General features: G+C 44.3%; 1 protein-coding gene across 1 annotated transcript; it reads left to right on the top strand.

Moving 5' to 3' along the window:
• Positions 1–3,564: 3,564 nt before the first annotated feature.
• On the top strand, positions 3,565–4,503 carry LOC122677844 (ras-related protein Rab-7b-like). The gene has a single exon (XM_043878142.1). The coding sequence runs from the start codon at positions 3,840–3,842 to the stop codon at positions 4,440–4,442; it is 603 nt and encodes a 200-aa protein (XP_043734077.1). The 5' UTR covers positions 3,565–3,839; the 3' UTR covers positions 4,443–4,503.
• The last annotated feature ends 14,878 nt before the right edge of the window (positions 4,504–19,381 follow it).

Below are 19,381 nucleotides of genomic sequence, written 5' to 3'. Positions count from 1 at the left end.
GAGTTTTAAGCCTGCTTTTTTACTCTTCTCTTTCACTTTCATCAGGAGGCTCTTCAGTTTCTCTTCGCTTTCTGCCATAAGGGTGGTGCCATCTGCATATTTTAGGTTATTGATATTTCTTCCAGCAATCCTGATTCCAGCTTGTGCTTCATCCAGCCCAGCATTTCACATGATGTACTCTGCACATAAGCTAAATAAGCAGGTGACAATATACAGCTTTGATGTACTCCTTGTAAAATTATTTTATCAGAATATAGAAAACTAATGGCATTCAATTATATTACAGACCTGTTTTCCCATTGTAATCATTCTTACTTGGCAATATTTATTTGAAGTTCCAGTCTAAGATGGCAGAAAGAGACTACCTGCTGTTCAGATTCAGGAATTCCTTCTTAACTCTCCACTCTTTCTTACCTTCCATTACCTGTATTCACCTACCCACCTTCATCCAAATTAAGCCTACTTCTCCTCCTGTTTTCTGAATCTCAGTGAGTAGCACTTGTCATCTACCATTGACTAAAGTCTGACACTTTGGAGTCATTCTCCCTTAATGTGCCCCCTCACTCGCATTACATAGATCCACATCCACACAGACATGTCTAGTGGGCTACCAGGTACTGATGATTCTATCCCAGCCACTGCTTTAGTTCAGGACATTATCTTTCTCAACTATTTCATATGGTTTCTGGGTTCCAGAGAGAAGAAATCTGTAAATATGGCAAGTCTTCTTGCCATTTCCATGCATAGAAAATTTACCTGAATTCCTAAGTTAGTACATATACTCAGGTGAAGACAACACTGAGGTAATAAATAAGGTTTTAGTAGTGGATAAACTCTCCAAAGAAGGACACAATCCCTCATCAGGACCTTGGAGAGAACCAGCAAAGGTAGCTGATAAATAGAACTAGGCAAGTTTTGTCGAAACCAGGATTACAAACGGGCAAATACTGGAAAGAAGTCAGCTTAGACTTTCCAGCCACAGGTTGACTTTCTGATCCTTAAATGCTTCAAGTCCAGTCCTGTGACAGGCTTTTGCACCAGATGTTTCCCTTGATTGCAGCCCTCTTCCCCCATATCTTTGCATTGCTGTCACCTTCTCACCATTCAGGTCTCAATCCAAATGACTGTGCAGTACAGCCTTTCCTCAATCACTCCTATCCCATTTCCCCATTTTACTTTCTTCATAACAATTATCACTGCTTGAAACTGTGTTATTTATTCATTTGTTTACATGACTATTGTCTCCCTAGGCTTCACAGAGAGTAAGCCTTGTGGGTGAATAGACCATGTCTATGTGATTAACTGTCATATATCTTTAGTGTTTAAAACATATCTGACACCTAGGAGGCAGTCTATAAATATTTGACAAATGAGAAAATGAAATAAGACAGGCAATTAGATTTGAAGTTTAGGAGACTAGTGAGGACCTTGAACTGAGAAGTTGGAGCTAATATCAGACACTAATTATTGAGTTTGGAGAAATAGGATTCAAGATGCCATGTATAGATTTGCATTCGCATGACCCATGTAGGGCCAAACATCAAACACACCCATTGGGTAGCATGCATACCAATACTACATTTTAATTTCTAGAATAATTACTATAGTTTGAATAAAAGCAAGATAGCCCTTATTTTGATCTCTGCAAAAGGAACAACACTTTTCCCTGCATTTTCTCTAGAAAGGGATTTTTATTCTCTCAGTGGCATTAAGTGGGAACTAACCAAGCAAATCAGTGGGTGGGTTGTTTGACCACTCCAGAGGTCAGTGAGTTAGGACTATTTCCCTTGAGCTCTCACTTCCAGAATTCTTAGAAACGAGAGAGTCCTGTGGCTTGGAAGCTTGGATCTTGCAATTTGTCTCTGCAAATGGAGAAGGCACGCAAAGGGTGCTAGGGCAAACTATATGTCCAGGATTTTAATTAGGTACACATGTTTCATTTGGCCAATGCAGAGGTTTTAAATGTTTTTGATTAGTCACCAACATTATAAAAATCAGGAGATTTCATATAAAGAAATATTTCCAACCTCTCTTAGAAATACAGAAGTTCTAGAAGTACTAGCCCTTGATTTCCCACATGACAAAAATCACCTGACATGGAGTGGCAGCTGCCCCTTCAAACAGGACTTGTAGTCTCAACACTGCCTCTGTCTCCAGGTCTCCACCTACTTCACTCAATTACCATAACTACATGGCCTTTGAAGATGTTTGAGTCTGAGTTCCTCCACTATGAAATACAAGAATTAGATGATTCTAAGAATTGGAGACATGGGAATAATTATGAAGGTAAACTATCTATAAGGAATCACAGTGTGCATTTCCCCCAAAAAGCAACTAATTTTTGGTATATTGCTATGGGTATGAAACTTGTATGTATTATAAGATATTTATGAGGATATTGACACCATTCACACAGTGGCTCCCTAAAAGAAGATCTAAGGAAATTGTGTTTATGTGTGTATGTGTTCACACATACACACAGATATGCACAGAGTAGATACTCAGTAAATATTTCTTGAATAAAGTAATGAGAAGCTCAAGAGCATTCATCAAAACCCTAAGCAATAATAAATATTATGAACTGCTGCTGTACACCTCACAGCTTATGAACTCACTCTACTTCTCTTTTTTCTCTTATTTTCCCCCTGTTGTAGTTCAAGACTGAGAATCTAAATGAGATATAATGAAAATTTATTAATTAATTGTAAATAGAACGGGTTGATCAAGTATCAGTTAGCCTACCTGCATTAGTTTGATGTGGTCTGAGAGTGAATTCATTACTATAGTGAAACCAGAACTTCTTAGTTTGGAGATATGGATTCTGGCCCTGATTCTGCCACTAACTGTAGTTCTTTGAATAAGTCACTTGGCTCTCTGGCCAAAGTTTGATCATCCATAAAATTATATGGTCTTCAGGGCTTCTCTCTGCTTTATGATCTCTCTTTATGTGAAAAACAAAGACACATCAGAGGTAAGAGCTAGAAACTCAGAGCCAGCAATGTCTAGCAAGGAAAGACCAAGAAGAGATTTTTCCCCCAATAATTAAGGCAAGGAAGTCTCCAAACGCATGGGCAACAATCCATGGAGGGACAAGAGTGGAATGTGAACTCATTAGCAGAATGTTGAGTAAAACTCAGGGAGGAAAAGAGAGTAATAGAGAGGGAGTCCAACTGTAGACTAAGAGAATTCTAAAGAAAAAAAATGGAAAAACTGCTGCTAATTAGGTCATTTAGAAACTGAACAACTGAATGTAATTCTTGCTGAAGCAATAAGGAAACAACCATGGGATGCACGATAATAACAAGAATGCATGCTAATAGACAAAACTAGGATCCCCCAAGTAACTTAACAAGTCCCATGCAAGCTAGTAGATATCAGGTGGAAAACAGCACTTGAATTTCACACAGATTTTTAAAATGTACTGAGGAAACATGTAGCAAAGGATCAGATAATATTTGCTGAATCAAATTCTGTTATTAAAAACTCTGGTATGCTTCACTATTTAAAAACTTTAATGTGGAGTCTGCTGGGAGCCCAGCTTTCCATCCTCCCCACCCACTCCACCCACACGGCTGAGGTCACACCGGCCCAGCCTCTTTTGCAACTTTCCCAAGTTTGTGCATAAAGAGAGAGGAGGAAAACTCAGAAGGAAGTGACTTGGCCTCAACAAGTTTGCTCCCAAAGCCTTTTTCCTCTGATCTAGCTGAGACTGCTGTTCTAAGAGGAGCCCCCCAGACTCAGAGAAAACCCCCCACCTGCCATCGGAGGCTGAAAAGGCTCTGGAAGCTTTTCCTGGCTCTTGTCTGTTCCAGCAACACCAGAGATTCTGAAGCCCCTCCATGAATCCTCGGAAGAAGGTGGACCTCAAGCTCATCATCATTGGAGCCCTGGGTGTTGGAAAGACCTCCCTCCTCCACCGATATGTGCATAAGACGTTTTACGAAGACTATCAGACCACACTGGGGGCCAGCATCCTCTCCAAGATTATCATACTGGATGACACAACCTTGAAGCTACAGATCTGGGACACAGGCGGCCAGGAGCGATTCCGCTCCATGGTGTCTACATTCTACAAAGGCTCTGATGGCTGTGTCCTGGCTTTTGATGTCACTGACCTGGAGTCCTTTGAAGCCCTGGAAACCTGGAGGGGTGATGTTCTGGCCAAAACCATTCCAATGCAGCAGTCCTACCCCATGGTGGTGCTCGGGAACAAGATCGATCTGGCAGACCGGCAGGTTCCGCAAGAGGCAGCCCAAGGCTGGTGTAAAGAGAAGGATATTCCCTATTTTGAAGTCAGTGCCAAGAATGACATCAACGTGGTACAAGCCTTCGAGATGCTGGCCAGTCGGGCTCTGTCAAGGTATCGAAGCATCTTAGAGAGTTACCTCACAGACTCCATCAAGCTCTCACCGGAAGACCAGCCCAAGAGCAGATGCTGCTGACCGTCCGGACCCCGGCTCTGCGCGCCCACGGACAGAGCTCAGCCCCGCCGGCCGCCCGCGCTCAGACGGCAGCCAGGCTCCTAGGCCGGCAGCAGCCCTCGCCTCCGCGCGGGCTCCAGACCAGCCCCGCCTTGGGCTAAGTGCAGTAGTCAGGGCGGAACGGGGACGTCCCAGAGGAGTCACGGCCCCTCGCTGGCCCCGGCTTTCCTGCCCTGCGCCCTCCCCGGACACCTCCTGCTCTGGAAGGCGCATCCCTGCACGCAGGCGGCTGCGTCCGGAGGCAAAGGGCGCCTTCCTCAGCGCGCCCACCGCACCCCACCCCCTTAGAGCCGCCGCACAGCTGTGGACCAGGGTCCCTGCAACCAGGGCCGGGGAGGCGGTCCCCCTCACCCCCTGGCAGCAGCTGTTCAGGCCTGGGACACCGTCTGTCTGTCCCCCCCAGAGCGCAGGGCAGAGGGAAGGCAGGAAGACCCCCGGGACCGCGCATGTCTCCTTGCTGGTGCTCAGGCTGCTGCCTCAGCTGGTTGTCTGCCACACGAGGTTGGCACATGCCCTGCCCACATCCCGTAGCTCCTCAGGACCAGAAGCTCGGCTTCAGTCCCAGGCGCTCTTGTGGAGACACACTGGCCATTCCTTCAACAAGTCCTTTTGTGTATCTACTATGTGTGATGGCTTGAGGTCCAGGGACGCGTGTAACAAAGACCTTGCTCTCCTGGGTCCGATGTTCTGGAGAGGGAGGGAGGCAGTAAACCCAGAATTTAACCAGATGTTTTCAATTAGCAGGTAAGCTCTTGAACCAAGCAAGGTAACGGGAGAGAGAAGGACGGAGGGTGGGGTTAGGTGCTGTTTCAGATGTTTCAGACAAAGTAGCCCAGGAGGGCTTCCCTGGGGAAGTGACATTGGCCCAAAGGCTGGAGAATGAGAAAAGGGCTGCTGAACTGGAAGAAGAGCGTTCTGAGGACAAGTAGAAGCAAGGGCCAAGGCTCCAGATCAAGGACAAGCTTGTTTTGTTCCAGGGACAGTGAAAAGACACTGATTAACCTGAGAACTCAAAGCTGCTATTCCAGGGACAAGGTGGACCCCCTAACCCCCGGAACACGCCTTGCCTGCCGGCCACCAGAGGGCAGCAACGCGCCTCCCAGCAGAACAGGAAAGGGCGGCTCCATGGACGCTGGAAGGGCCGCCGTTTTCCTCTGCTGAGATGCTCAGAGCTCATTCTTTGGCTCCGGGCATTTTCAGTCCTTCGAGATTTGCCAGGCAGAAAGATCCCAATTTCTTAAGCCTACTGAGAGATGGGCAAAAACTGCAGCAGCAATGATTCAGGCAAGAAATCAGCATTGGTGATAAACACTGGGAAGCCGGGGAGTCTGTTCCTGCAGACGCTACAACCAGAATCTTCTGTTTCTTCTGGTGACGGGCAGCGTTTACAGAGCCCAACCTGAAGGGAGTAGGCGAGATGACCGACCACCCCCACCCCCCCAGGGTTTCCACGGCCACATCCGTGCCCACCACAGAAGTCTCCTGTCTACACAGAGGTACCCTTCCCTGACTGTTAGCGTAGGACTTCCAAGCGTCACCTGACACTGAAGATTTGCCCAGAGGCAGAGGAAAGGGGAGGTGAGGGGTCAGCAAGAGTTTGGGGAACCCCTTCTGCCCACCCTGCTATCAAATGAGCGCTGCTTGTCCTGGGCCGCAGGAGCAGGCAGCCCAGCGCACAGCTCTGTCTGCGTCCTTCGTGGGGGCGGCACCCTGCGAGCCATGCAGGCTCTCCTGGGAGGCAGTGGGACTGTGGGCTGGATGCCACAGCTCATGCACTTCAATGGGCGTAGGGACCATTCTAAGAGTGCGCACCAGATAATAAATATTGTCTTTCTTAGTTAAAAAAAAAAAAAAAAAAACAAAAAAACTTTAATGTGAAAAATTAAAAATTTGAAAAATCTCAGAGTGATTATTTCTTTTTATAAAAGAATTCACTGCCGGTATATTTTAAACAGAAATCTTTCACCCTTAAAATTAAAAAAAGAAATTTGAAACATTTCCTTTTACAAAAATCTTTCATTAACAAAAATGAGGTAGAGCTCAGAATCAATGCTTTATTTAGTCTTACATTCACGTCACCTAATGCAGCGTCAGGCACAGATGGACAGTTCAGTAACTTTCAGTGAATGGATTATGTGTGGTTTTCTACTGCTGCATAACAAACCACCCCAATTTAATGGCTTAAAATGACTTTACCTTTCACAGTTCCAAAGGTTGACTAGGCTCAATGGGAAGTTCTTCTGGTGGTTTCACTTGGATTCTCTCGTGTGCTTGCAGTCAGGTAACAGCTTAGCATGGGTTCATCTGGAGGCTCAACCAGGATACTGGGTTGACATGGTCTCCCTCCCTCTCCATAGTCTCAAGTTTCTTCCTCTCTATGTAGACTCTACATGTGCTCTTTGCAGCAGGGAAACCAGACCTCTTACATGGTGGTGGCTCAGGCATCCCCAAAGTACAAAATCAGAAAACTGCCATTGTCCATTGGTTAAAACAGATCACTGGGCCAGCCCAGATTCAACGAGTAGGGGAACCACAGAAGAATATGAACAGGAGGTGTGATTCATTGGGGCATGTTCATAGACTAGCCACCCCAGTTTGCCTTCACTTTGGGCCCTTAACTTCCAAAGAGATAGGAAACAGGTTTAGAGTTATACAGCTACAAACATAGGCCATTTTAATGAAAATGGAAGAATGACTCAGAGCCAGAACCCAGAGGATAAAACCAAGAGCAGAGGGAAACCATTCCTAAAAAGCAAAACTGTACCTTAATCAAGGACTATCCTCTGCCTTGAGTTAGAGAAATTGGGATATGCACCAGGTTGGATTTTAGAATTGCTATAAATCAGGAAATGCTCATGTCTCCCTTTTCTCCTCTTTTTGAACATGGGAGTCTGCTGAAGTTTTTCTGTCTCTTTCACCATTACATGAAAGAGATGGGTTGGGGGTGGGTGGATAATCTGCTCTTCTTCACTGGTCTCTGCACCTGAGAAAGTGCATATGAGAAGATGCCTTCGAGCAGTCACATCCATACCGGCACCTGATTTTGTTGACAATATCCTGGAATTTAAACTGATACCATATTTAGGATGAGATTTGCAGAGGTAAGCACATTTTTCATGTAGAAAGGCCATGAATCAGTAAGAGCCAGAGGATGGTACCCCGGTCTCCAAAGATGGCTCCCAATGAACCACATCTCTTTGAATTTACACCATGTGTAGACCCCTCCGTCATTGAAGCTGCGCTTTCCTGGGACTTGATTTAAATAACAGAATATGGCAGAACTGACACTATACCAGCTAGAGCCTAAGCTTTATAGACCTGGCAGCTTCCACTTTTTAGTTTTGAAAACCTTGAGTCTTCACATAAGAAGTCTGGCTTTCCTTCTGGAAAGATCACATTGACAGAAAACATAGAGAGGCCACACGGAGAGACAGAGGAGGCCACTTAAAGTGGGAAAGAGGAGCAGCTATCCTGGCATCTCAGCCAAGCCTCCATTTAACTACAACTGCATGACAGAACTCAAGAGTGATCAGCAGAAGAATTGCCCCGATGACCCCAGGCATCCCACAGAATTATGAAAGGTAATAAAATCATTGTTTTAAGCCACCAAGGTTTTCAGTAGCTTATTAATGCAGTTATAGATAAATAAAACAGTATCCATAAATGAATATGGACAAAGTACCCTATTTAGGGGAGTTACAGTTTCACATACTAACCATAAAGTTCTTTTCTCTATTCAAGAAATATTTACTAAGCCCCTACATCAGTTAACACATCCTTCTTATGTATAAAAGAAAGATTTAGGCTTATGGAAAAACATCTTTAATTGAAAACTGGAATGTTTAGTTGAAAAAAACTTTCATCTATCATTTGCTCCAGCATCCTTAGGCCTCAGGGGAGATAATTTTGATACATTAGCAACAGGAAACTATTGCAAACTCTTGGGGGAACAGTGACATGATGGAAATGATATTTGGAAAGGTTCATTTGGCAGTAGAAAACAGGGTTAGTGGCAGGGTTAGTGAGGCACAATCTTAGATGCAAGTTGATCTGGATTGAAACCAGGGTAAATGGAAGAGGAAAGAACTTGATTACAGATCTTGAAATTTTGTTGAAAGAGTAAAAGAGAACATGTCCAAGATTACAGAAGCTGGGAGAATAATGGTGACAACAACAACTAAAGGAAGAATGTGGGACACTTGGAAAAAGAGTCTTGAATGGGAAGAACAGATCTGTACAGATTTGGATTTAATCATTTGGATAAGAGGAAAATTGAACAGAGCTATCTGATAGGCAGCTGGTATTTCGTTAACTTAAAAACAAAAACAAACAAGCAAAAAGACTAGGGCAGCAAACTACAGGTGAGAGAAAGGATAAGGATTCAGGAGATGATGATCTGCTTCTATGCTTACACCCTTGGATTCAACATGGCTTTGCCACACCAGCCAGTGAACCATGTGGTCTAGGCCACAATGTCTAGATCTGAGACCTGGAATTCTGCAGACCTATCCAGTCATCCTGCTTCTAATGAAGATCCTAATGCATGTGGGAGGATCCAGGAAATAGTGGAGGGCTGAGTGCTAGCAAGGAGCAGATATCAAAGACCAAATCTCTGTGGAGCAGCCAGTGGCTAAGCTAGCAAAATTTGAACACAGAGCATATCATTTTCTGACTTCTCCCTCAAATTATCTTCAAAGTGGTACAATTTCATTACCGATTGTCTTGGACAGAATGTTTGTGTCCCACCTCAAATTTATTTCTCAAAGCCCTAACCCTAAGGTATAGCATCAGGAGGTAGGGCTTTGGGGATGTGATTAAATTTAGATGATTTCATAAAGGTGGAGCCCCCATGGTGGGACTAGTGCCCTTATAAGAAGAGGAGTAGACAGCAGAGTTTCCTTTCTCTACCATGTGAGGATACAGCAACAAGACAGCCATTTGCAATCCAAGAAGAGAGCCCTTACCAAGAACCAAACTGGCCAGCATCTTCACCCTGGACTTACCAGCCTCCAGAACTGTGAGAAACAAATGTCTGTTGTTTAAGCCAGCCAGCATGTGGTATGTTTCATAGCAGCCCATGCTGACTAAAACACTTTACCCTTTAAGTAGATACTATATTCTATATGGAAGTGAATTTGGTGAGCTTCCAATAAGTTCATAATAGTTTAGCATAAATGGAAAAGAATTGACAGTCCCTTGAACTGCAAGGAGACCAACCCAGTCAATCCGAAAAGAAATCAACCCTGAATACTCACTGGAAGGACTGATGTTGAAGCTGAAGCTCCAAAACTTCAGGCACCTGATGTGCAGAGCCAACTCACTGGAAAAGACCCTGATGCTGGGAAAGACTGAGGGCAGGAGGAGAAGAGGGTGACGGAGGATGAGATTGTTGGATGGCATCATCGACTCAATGGGCATGAGTTTGAACAAACTCCTGGAGATAGTGAAAGACAGGAAGCCTGACATGCTGCTGTCCATGGGGCCACAAAGAGTTGGACATGACTTAGCAACTGAAAAACAACAAAAGCTCCCTTTGGGATCACTTTGTGTCTCCAATACCTGTGGTACTAGATACTCTTGCATTTAAGCTGTAAAGCAAAAATAAACAATGCTTGTGAAGATGATGGAACGGAAGCTGAGTTCCTTTAGTTCTAACATTCTATGTGACCACATGCTTTCTATTTGTGTTTAAAAGTTTAGAACATGAAACATCCCACCCTGCCTTCTCCCACTGATGATTTGAAAGAATAGCAGTGAAACATGTACATTACCATATGTAAAATAGATGACCAGCGCAAATTCAATGCATGAAGCAGGGAATCCAAAGCCTGCTCTGGGACAACCAGAGAGAGAGGGTGGGGAGGAAGGTGGGAAGGGCGTTCAGGATGGGGGAGGGGGAAACATGAATACCTGTGGCTGATTCATGTTGATGCATGGCAAAAACCATCACAATATTGTAAAGTAGTTATTCCCCAATTAAAGTGAGTTACTCAATTTAAGTAAATAAATAAATAAAACACTGAAACAGAGTGACCAGGGTGATTATTTGAAAACATGCTCAAATGAAACAAATCCAAATACCTCTGTAATGTACTCCTCAAGTGTGCAGTTGGGCCCTTGTGTGTTAAGGGCCCATTCTAGCTACATAATACAACTAAATCTCAATAGTATTGCAGTAACTGTTTAGGTCTTCAGTTCAGTTCAGTCGCTCAGTCATGTCCAACTCTTTGCGACCCCATGGACTGCAGCACACGAGGCTGTCCATCACCAACTCCCAGAGTTTCCTCAAACTCATCTCCATTGAGTTGATGATGTCATCCAACCAGTTTATCCTCTGTCATCCCCCTCTCCTCCTGCCTTCAATCTTTCCTAGCATCAAGGTCTTTTCAAATGAATCAGTTCTTCACATTAGGTGGCCAAAGTATTGGAGTTTCAGCTTCAACATCAGTCCTTCCAATGAATAGTCAGGACTGATCTCCTTTAGGATGGACTGTTTGGATCTCCTTGCAGTCCAAGGGACTCTCAAGAGTCTTCTCCAACACCACAGTTTAAAAGCATCGATTCCTCCGTGCTCAGCTTTCTTTATAGTCCAACTCTCACATCCATTCATGACTACTGGGAAAACCATAGCTTTGACTAGATGGACCTTTGTTGGCAAAGTGTCGTCTCTATTTTTTAATATGCTGTCTAGGTCGGTCATAACTTTCCTCCCAAGGAGTAAGTGTCTTTTAATTTCATGGCTACAGTAACCATCTGCAGTGATTTTGGAACCCCAAAAAATTAAGTCTGCCACTGTTTCCACTATTTCCCCATCTATTTGCCATGAAGTAATGGGACCAGAAGCCATGATCTTAGCTTTCTGAATGTTGAGCTTTAAGCCAACTTTTTCACTCTCCTCTTTTACTTTCATCAAGAGGCTCTTTAGTTCCCCTTCACTTTCTGTCATAAGGGTGGCGTCATCTGCATATCTGAGGTTATTGATATTTCTCCCGGCAATCTTGATTCCAGCTTGTGCTTCCTCCAGCCCAGCGTTTCTCATGACGTACTCTGTATATAAGTTAAATAAGCAGGGTGACAATATACAGCCTTGATGTACTCCTTTTCCTATTTGGAACCAGTCTGTTGTTCCATGTCCAGTTCTAACCGTTGCTTCCTGATCTGCATACAGATTTCTCAAGAGGCAGTTCAGGTGGTCTGGTATTCCCATCTCTTTCAGAATTTTCCACAGTTAGATAACAGTTTTTCTTTTAGGAAGGAATATTTTATTATTATTTTCTGGCATATGACAATAATAAAAAAAATACCAACTCACAGATGGTTTTATAATTTAAAAAATTTCCTTGCAAAAAATGTACCCACTCATTTCCTGCACCCAGGGAAAACCATTCATATCCTTCTTCCTTGGTATGCCAGATAGGGCCTGATTCTCAAAAACAGCACAACAATATGGCATTAAACAGTCTCAATTCCTAGTATGAATGGACACAGACCAGAATGAAAAGACAGATTGGCATGAGGTCACTTCTACATGATTGTACAATCCACACAGGACTATTTAACTATCAAAGAAATCAAGTAACTTGCCTAATTACCTAGTTAATGAATTGCTAAATGAGACAGATTTCTGTATCTCACCAATATGTACCTTCTCTCTTTCCTTGGCACTCTACTGGATCATGTTCCCAGTCCCTTTACATCTAGGTGGAACCATGTGACTAGTTCTAGCAATGGAATGAGTTAACTTCTGGCATTTACAGGCCCTTAAACCCACCAGATTCTCCATGTTCTTTTTCTTTTCTCGTCTCCTGGTTGGTTGCAGAAGATCCAGTGGAGGACCCAGAGAACACACTAGGTGGAAGGAGCCTTGGCCCCTGAATCTCTACATGAATATACATGAGTGTGATCATGCACAAGTTAGCCAGCTGGAGGACAAGATACCATCCCAACTGAGCCCTCTTAGACCTGGCAGCCAGCCAGCTCTGCAGATCATCACAGATGTGAGTGAAGAGTGTTAGTTGTTCAACCATGTCCAACTCTTTGCAACCCCATGGACTGTAGCCCACCAGGCTCTCTGTCCATGGAGTTCTCTAGGCATGAATACTGGAGTGGGTTGCCACTTCCTTCTCCAGGGGATCTTCCTGACCCGGGGATCAAACCTGATCTCCTGCATTGCAGGCAGATTCTTTGCCATCTGAGCCACCAGGGAAATACCATCGCATATGTATAGGGCACCAAATATACAAATATATAGATAAGCAGTGACATAGGAGAGAAATACACCTTTCTGGTGTGAAGCCACTGAGATTTTGATGTTTTTACACCATTGAGATTTTATAGCTGTTACTTCCACACTGACATAATGCCATGATTTGAATCAATGCCAGTTTGACTCCAAAGCCTGTGCTCCCGAACAGCACAGAGCATGACTGGTAACAGCCCACCTGCTAGCTCAGTTCACCCACATTACACTTGGTGCAGTAGAAAATGTCCCTAAAATCCCAGCCATGTGATCCCACCAGTGGCACTGGGCTCTAGGAGAACACTTAGGGAAATATCTGTGTCAGTTAACTTTTGCTACATAACAAAACAGTTCAAAACCAGGTGGCCTACAACAACAACAAAAAGAAAAAAGGAGAAAAAAAAAAAAAAGACATTACTTTGGCTTACAATTTGAGAAGTTGCAGTGTAGGCCTCTTGTGCCTGAGTGGTTCTTGCAGCTTGGGACCAGACTCTGCTAATATCAGCTGGGCACTCATACATCTATGATCAGCTGTAGAGTTGACTGGCAACTGGCTAGTCTATGATGGCTCGAGTGGGATGGCTTATCTCTGATCATGTGGTATCTCCTCCAGGAAGCAAGCTTGTGCTTGATCATTTGGTGGCAGCAGCAGTAGTTGCAAGACCAGCAAGAGGACCAGCCCCAATATAGAGGCACTTTTCAGGCTGCTCCCTTGGCCAAATCAAGACAAGTGACTGTGCCAAAAGTCAGTGCACGGGGGCATTATGAAAAAAATGGATACAGGTGGTGGGAAAAAATTCAGACATTACTACAATCAACCAACCCCAATATCCAAGGTTCACTGGGTGGAGACCAGAGCACAGAACAAGTGTGTCCTAGATGTTCAGTTCAGTTCAGTTCAGTCGCTCAGTCATGTCCAACTCTTTGCAACCCCATGAATCACAGCATGCCAGGCCTCCCTGTCCATCACCAATTCCCGGAGTTTACTCAAACTCATGTCCATTGAGTTGGTGATGCCATCCATCCATCTCATCCTCTGTTGTCCCCTTCTCCTCCTGCCCCCAATCCCTCCCAGCATCAGGGTCTTTTCCAATGAGTCAACTCTTCGCATCAGGTGGCCAAAGTATTGGAGTTTCAGCTTCAGCATCAGTCCTTCCAATGAACACCCAGCCCTGATCTCCTTTATGATGGACTGGTTGGCTGTCCTTGCAGTCCAAGGGACTCTCAAGAGTCTTCTCCAACACCACAGTTCAAAAGCATCAATTTTTTGGCACTCAGCTTTCTTCACAGTCCAATTCTCACATCCATACATGACCACTGGAAAAACCATAGATATTAAAGCTCCTCAAATAATTTCTTCCAGCTTCTGACTTCCATACCTGCAGCACTCCCATGGTAATACTGATATAATCTAGGAGACAACAGCATCAGTTTGTTGCTTTTTGTGTTTTTCTGTTTTTGTTTTGTTTTGTTAGTTTATTGAAAGCCATGCTTGGGAGGAAATGACTGACTGACTGCTCTTGTGGACGGTTTGGCAGAACCCTGGAGGCAGAGAGCCTTCTCTATCTGACAGAAGGGTGGTTCCACTGGGTGTGAGGAATCTTCTTCCTGCAAAAAAAAAAATGAGTCATGATAAGAATAGAGTGCCAGACCTCCTTTGTACTCCTCATGTGGAAAGGAGAATGTGACCAAATCCCTGGTGAATACAGCCCTTTTCCTAAGAGGGAAGAGATAAAAGGCTGTCAGGGAGAAGAGAACTGCTATTGAAGCTACTGCCTGGTCTACTCTCTCCTAGAAGTTTCCTTTCTGTCTTCATTTCTGTGTTCAAGATTTTCTCTTTGTGGCTTGCTGTTATTTCTATAAAAATGCCTTTCACTTGGCAACATCTTAGCCAAGAAAAGCAAAATATCTACCATGAAAAAACACGGCATGTTGAACTTGGTGCTCCTTTAGACTTGAGACGGTATTCTCAGGGAAACTCTGGAGTTGCCTAAAGGAAGTAAGCCCCTTGTTGTGTATTATGGGTAATGCAGGACGGCTCTGGAGACATTGCAGGGGAATCGGGCCTCATCTCGAGTTGATTTGGAGTACACGGAGCGCTTTCGTGTTGCATCTCGTGTTGCATCTCTAGACTTGTGACAGTCTTCTTGAGGACTATGTAGAATTTCTTCTAGGAAGTCAAAGCTCCTTTCGTGTTTGATGGGAAACACAGATGTGGTCTGCATGCAATGCAGTGGAATCGGGCCTCATCTTGAGTTGATTTAGGGTACACGGAGCTCTTCCGTGTTGCTGTGGGGACCTCAGGGTCCCACTAGACTTGTGACAGTGTTCTTGGGAACTTTCTGGAGGTCCATCAAGGAAGTTAAGGCTCCTTTCGTGTTTGATGAAGAACATGGACTTGCTCTGCATGCAGCATTGCAATCGGGCTTCATCTCGCGGCGATGGGGAAGTCTCATGGTTTTTCTTGAGTTGCAGCGGGAATCTGGGGTATGTTCTCATGTTACGGCGGGGATGGCCCTCAAAACTCGTGTTGGTTCAGCGACTTCAGGACTCCTGTCTAGTTGCCAGCGATACCTTGGGATTCTCCTCGAGGCTTGGCAGGGCAATAGGGACACCTCTCAAGGTGAGATGGGAGACCCAGCCTCCCTTCCCAGTTGCCACAGGGATATAGGGATTCCTATCAATTTTCAAGGTGAGTCAGTCGTCGTCTCCTTTTGACGTCTTGAACACCGTGCTCCTCTTGAGTTGTCAAAGGGATGTGAGGCCTCCTGGCGAGATGAGGCGGGGAACTAGGGCTTTCTCTAGGGTCTCCACAGGGGATTCAGGCATCCTTTCATCTTGGGAGATGAAAGACGAGCCTGCATTCAAGTCACTGCAGGGAAATCCGGCCTTCTTTCACGTCAGGGCATCTAGGTGTCCATTCCACTTGAGACAGCAAACTCAGGGTCCCTCTCACATACCTATAGCTGAGAGAAGACTACTCTTGAGATGCTTGTGGAACGTTGGCATTCCCCTTGAGTCAATGCCAGGGAATCCACTCTGATCTCGAGATGATTTTGGCTACACGGAGCTTTTCTCGAGTTGCTGTGCTGAACTTGGTGTTCCTCTAGACTTGGGACGGTGTTCTCGGGGAATCTCTTGAGTTGCCTATAGGAAGTGAAGCCACTTGTGCTTGATGGGGAACGTGGGATTGCTCAGGAGCCAATGCAAGAGAATCAGGCCTCATCTCGAGTTAATTTGGGATACACGGAGCTCTTTCGTGTTGCTACAGTGACCTCAGGGTCTCTCTAGACTTGTGACAGTGTTCTTGGGGACTCTATGGTGTTCCATCAAGGAAGTCAAGGCTCCTTTCATATTTTATGTGGAACCCGAAATTGCTCTGCACAAAATGCAGTGGAATCGGGCATCATCTGGCGGAGAGGGGGAAGTCTCATGGTGTTTCTAGAGTTGCGGTGGGAACCTAGGGTATATTTTTGAGTTACGACGGGGATGGCCCTTCAAAACTCGTGTTTCTTCAGCGACGTCAGGACTCCTGTCTAGTTGCAAGGGACACCTCGGGATTCTCTTCGAGGCTTGGCAGGGCAATAGGGACCACTCTCAAAGAGAGGCGGGAGACCCAGGGTCCCTTTCCTGGTGCCACAGGGATATTGGGATTAATGTCAATTTTCAAGAGGAGTCAGGCATCGTCTCCTTTTGAAGAATTGATCTCCGCGTGCCTCTTGAGGTTTCAAAAGGATGTGAGGCCTCCTGTCGTGATGAGGCGGGGAACTAGGGCTTTCTCTATGGTCTCCACAGGGTTTTCAGACATCCTTTCATTTTTTTTTTTTTAATTTTTTATTAGTTGGACGCTAATTACTTCACAACATTTCAGTGGGTTTTGTCATACATTGATATGAATCAGCCATAGATTTACACATATTCCCCATCCCGATTCCCCCTCCCACCTCCCTCTCCACCTGATTCCTCTGGGTCTTCCCAGTGCACCAGGCCCGAGCACTTGTCTCAGGCATCCCACCTGGGCTGGTGATCTGTTTCACCATAGATAGTATACATGCTGTTCTTTTGAAATATCCCACCCTCACATTCTCCCACAGAGTTCAATAGTCTGTTCTGTATTTCTGTGTCTCTTTTTCTGTTTTGCATATAGGGGTATCGTTACCATCTTTCTAAATTCCATATATATGCATTAGTATGCTGTAATGTTCTTTATCTTTCTGGCTTACTTCACTCTGTATAAGGGGCTCCAGTTTCATCCATCTCATTAGGACTGGTTCAAATGAATTCTTTTTAATGGCTGAGTAATATTCCATGGTGTATATGTACCACAGCTTCCTTATCCATTCATCTGCTGATGGGCATCTAGGTTGCTTCCATGTCCTGGCTATTATAAACAGTGCTGTGATGAACATTGGGGTGCATGTGTCTCTTTCAGATCTGGTTTCCTCAGTGTGTATGCCCAGAAGTGGGATTGCTGGGTCATATGGCAGTTCTATTTCCAGTTTTTAAGAAATCTCCACACTGTTTTCCACTGTACTAGCTTGCATTCCCACCAACAGTGTAAGAGGGTTCCCTTTTCTCCACACCCTCTCCAGCATTCATTGCTTGTAGACTTTTGGATAGCAGCCATCCTGACTGGTGTATAATGGTACCTCATTGTGGTTTTGATTTGCATTTCTCTAATAATGAGTGATGTTGAGCATCTTTTCATGTGTTTGTTAGCCATCTGTATGTCTTCTTTGGAGAAATGTCTGTTTAGTTCTTTGGCCCATTTTTTGATTGGGTCATTTATTTTTCTGGAATTGAGCTGCAGGAGTTGCTTGTATATTTTTGAGATTAATCCTTTGTCTGTTTCTTCATTTGCTATTATTTTCTCCCAATCTGAGGGCTGTCTTTTCACCTTACTTATAGTTTCCTTTGTAGTGCAAAAGCTTTTAAGTTTCATTAGGTCCCATTTGTTTAGTTTTGCTTTTATTTCCAATATTCTGGGAGGTGGGTCATAGAGGATCTTGCTGTGATTTATGTCGGAGAGTGTTTTGCCTATGTTCTCCTCTAGGAGTTTTATAGTTTCTGGTCTTACATTTAGATCTTTAATCCATTTTGAGTTTATTTTTGCGTATGGTGTTAGAAAGTGTTCTAGTTTCATTCTTTTACAAGTGGTTGATCAGTTTTCCCAGCACCACTTGTTAAAGAGGTTGTCTTTTTTCCATTGTATATCCTTGCCTCCTTTGTCAAAGATAAGGTGTCCATAGGTTCGTGGATTTATCTCTGGGCTTTCTATTCTGTTCCATTGATCTATATTTCTGTCTTTGTGCCAGTACCATACTGTCTTGATGACTGTGGCTTTGTAGTAGAGTCTGAAGTCAGGCAGGTTGATTCCTCCAGTTCCATTCTTCTTTCTCAGGATTACTTTGGCTATTCGAGGTTTTTTGTATTTCCATACAAATTGTGAAATTCTTTGGTCTAGTTCTGTGAAAAATACCGTTGGTAGCTTGATAGGGATTGCATTGAATCTATAGATTGCTTTGGGTAGAATAGCCATTTTGACAATATTGATTCTTCCAATCCAGGAACACGGTATGTTTCTCCATCTGTTTGTGTCCTCTTTGATTTCTTTCATCAGTGTTTTATAGTTTTCTATGTATAGGTCTTTTGTTTCTTTAGGTAGATATACTCCTAAGTATTTTATTCTTTTTGTTGCAATGGTGAACATCCTTTCATTTTGGGAAATGAAAGACGAGCCTACATTTAAGTCACTGCAGGGAAATCCGGCCTTATTTCGAGTTAGGGCATCTCAGTGTCCATTCCACTTGAGGCAGCAGACTCAGGGTCCCTCTCACATACCTATATGTGAGAGAAGCCTCCTCTTGAGGGGCTTGTGGAAAGTTGGCATTCCTCTTGTGTCAAAGCCAGGGAAGCAGTTCTCATCTCAAGTTGATCTGAGGTACACGGAGCTCTTTCTTGTTGCTGCGGTGACCTCAGGGTCCCTCTAGACTTGTGACAGTGTTCTTGGGGACTCTCTGGAGTCCCATCAAGTAAGTCAAAGCTCCTTTCGTGTTTGATGTAGAACACGGAATTGCTCTGCACGCAATGCAGGGGATTCGGGCCTCATCTTGCGTCGAGAGGTTACAAAGATAAGGAGGTTATAAAGATTTTAATCCATGAAATTATCCCCATGTTGGATTGCCATGGAGCTTTCAGAGTGACAATGGTTCTGCCTTTGAAGGTGTTGTAACTCAGGGGGTGTCTAAAGCTCTAGGAATAAAATATCACTTACACTGTTCCTATAAACCCCAATCCTCAGGGAAGTTTGAAAAAGCTAATGACATTATCAAAAGACATCTGCATAAATTAACTCGAGACACAGGACAATTGGTTTAAAGTCCTACTCATAGCTTTAATGAGGAGGGACTGTTTCCTTTTGAATGTATTTGTGGAAAGCCTTTCTTATGCATAGACATTGTTATAGACCCTGAAGCCTTGGACTTTACTAATTATGTAACTCAGCTCTCAGCTTTTCAACAGGCATTAACAGAACTCTGGGAGTTGACTCCTGACCCAGCTTGAGTCAAGCAAGTCTCTATTTGAGCCAGGAACCGAGGTCCTCATAAAAACATTGGGGTCTGGGGGCCCATCCCTTGAGCCCCTCTTGGAAGGCCCTTAC

This window comes from Cervus elaphus, chromosome 3, assembly GCF_910594005.1.
Source record: "Cervus elaphus chromosome 3, mCerEla1.1, whole genome shotgun sequence".
NCBI lineage: Eukaryota > Metazoa > Chordata > Mammalia > Artiodactyla > Cervidae > Cervus > Cervus elaphus.
Note: the sequence above shows the minus strand (reverse complement) of the source record. Positions and strands in the feature narration are given on the sequence as shown.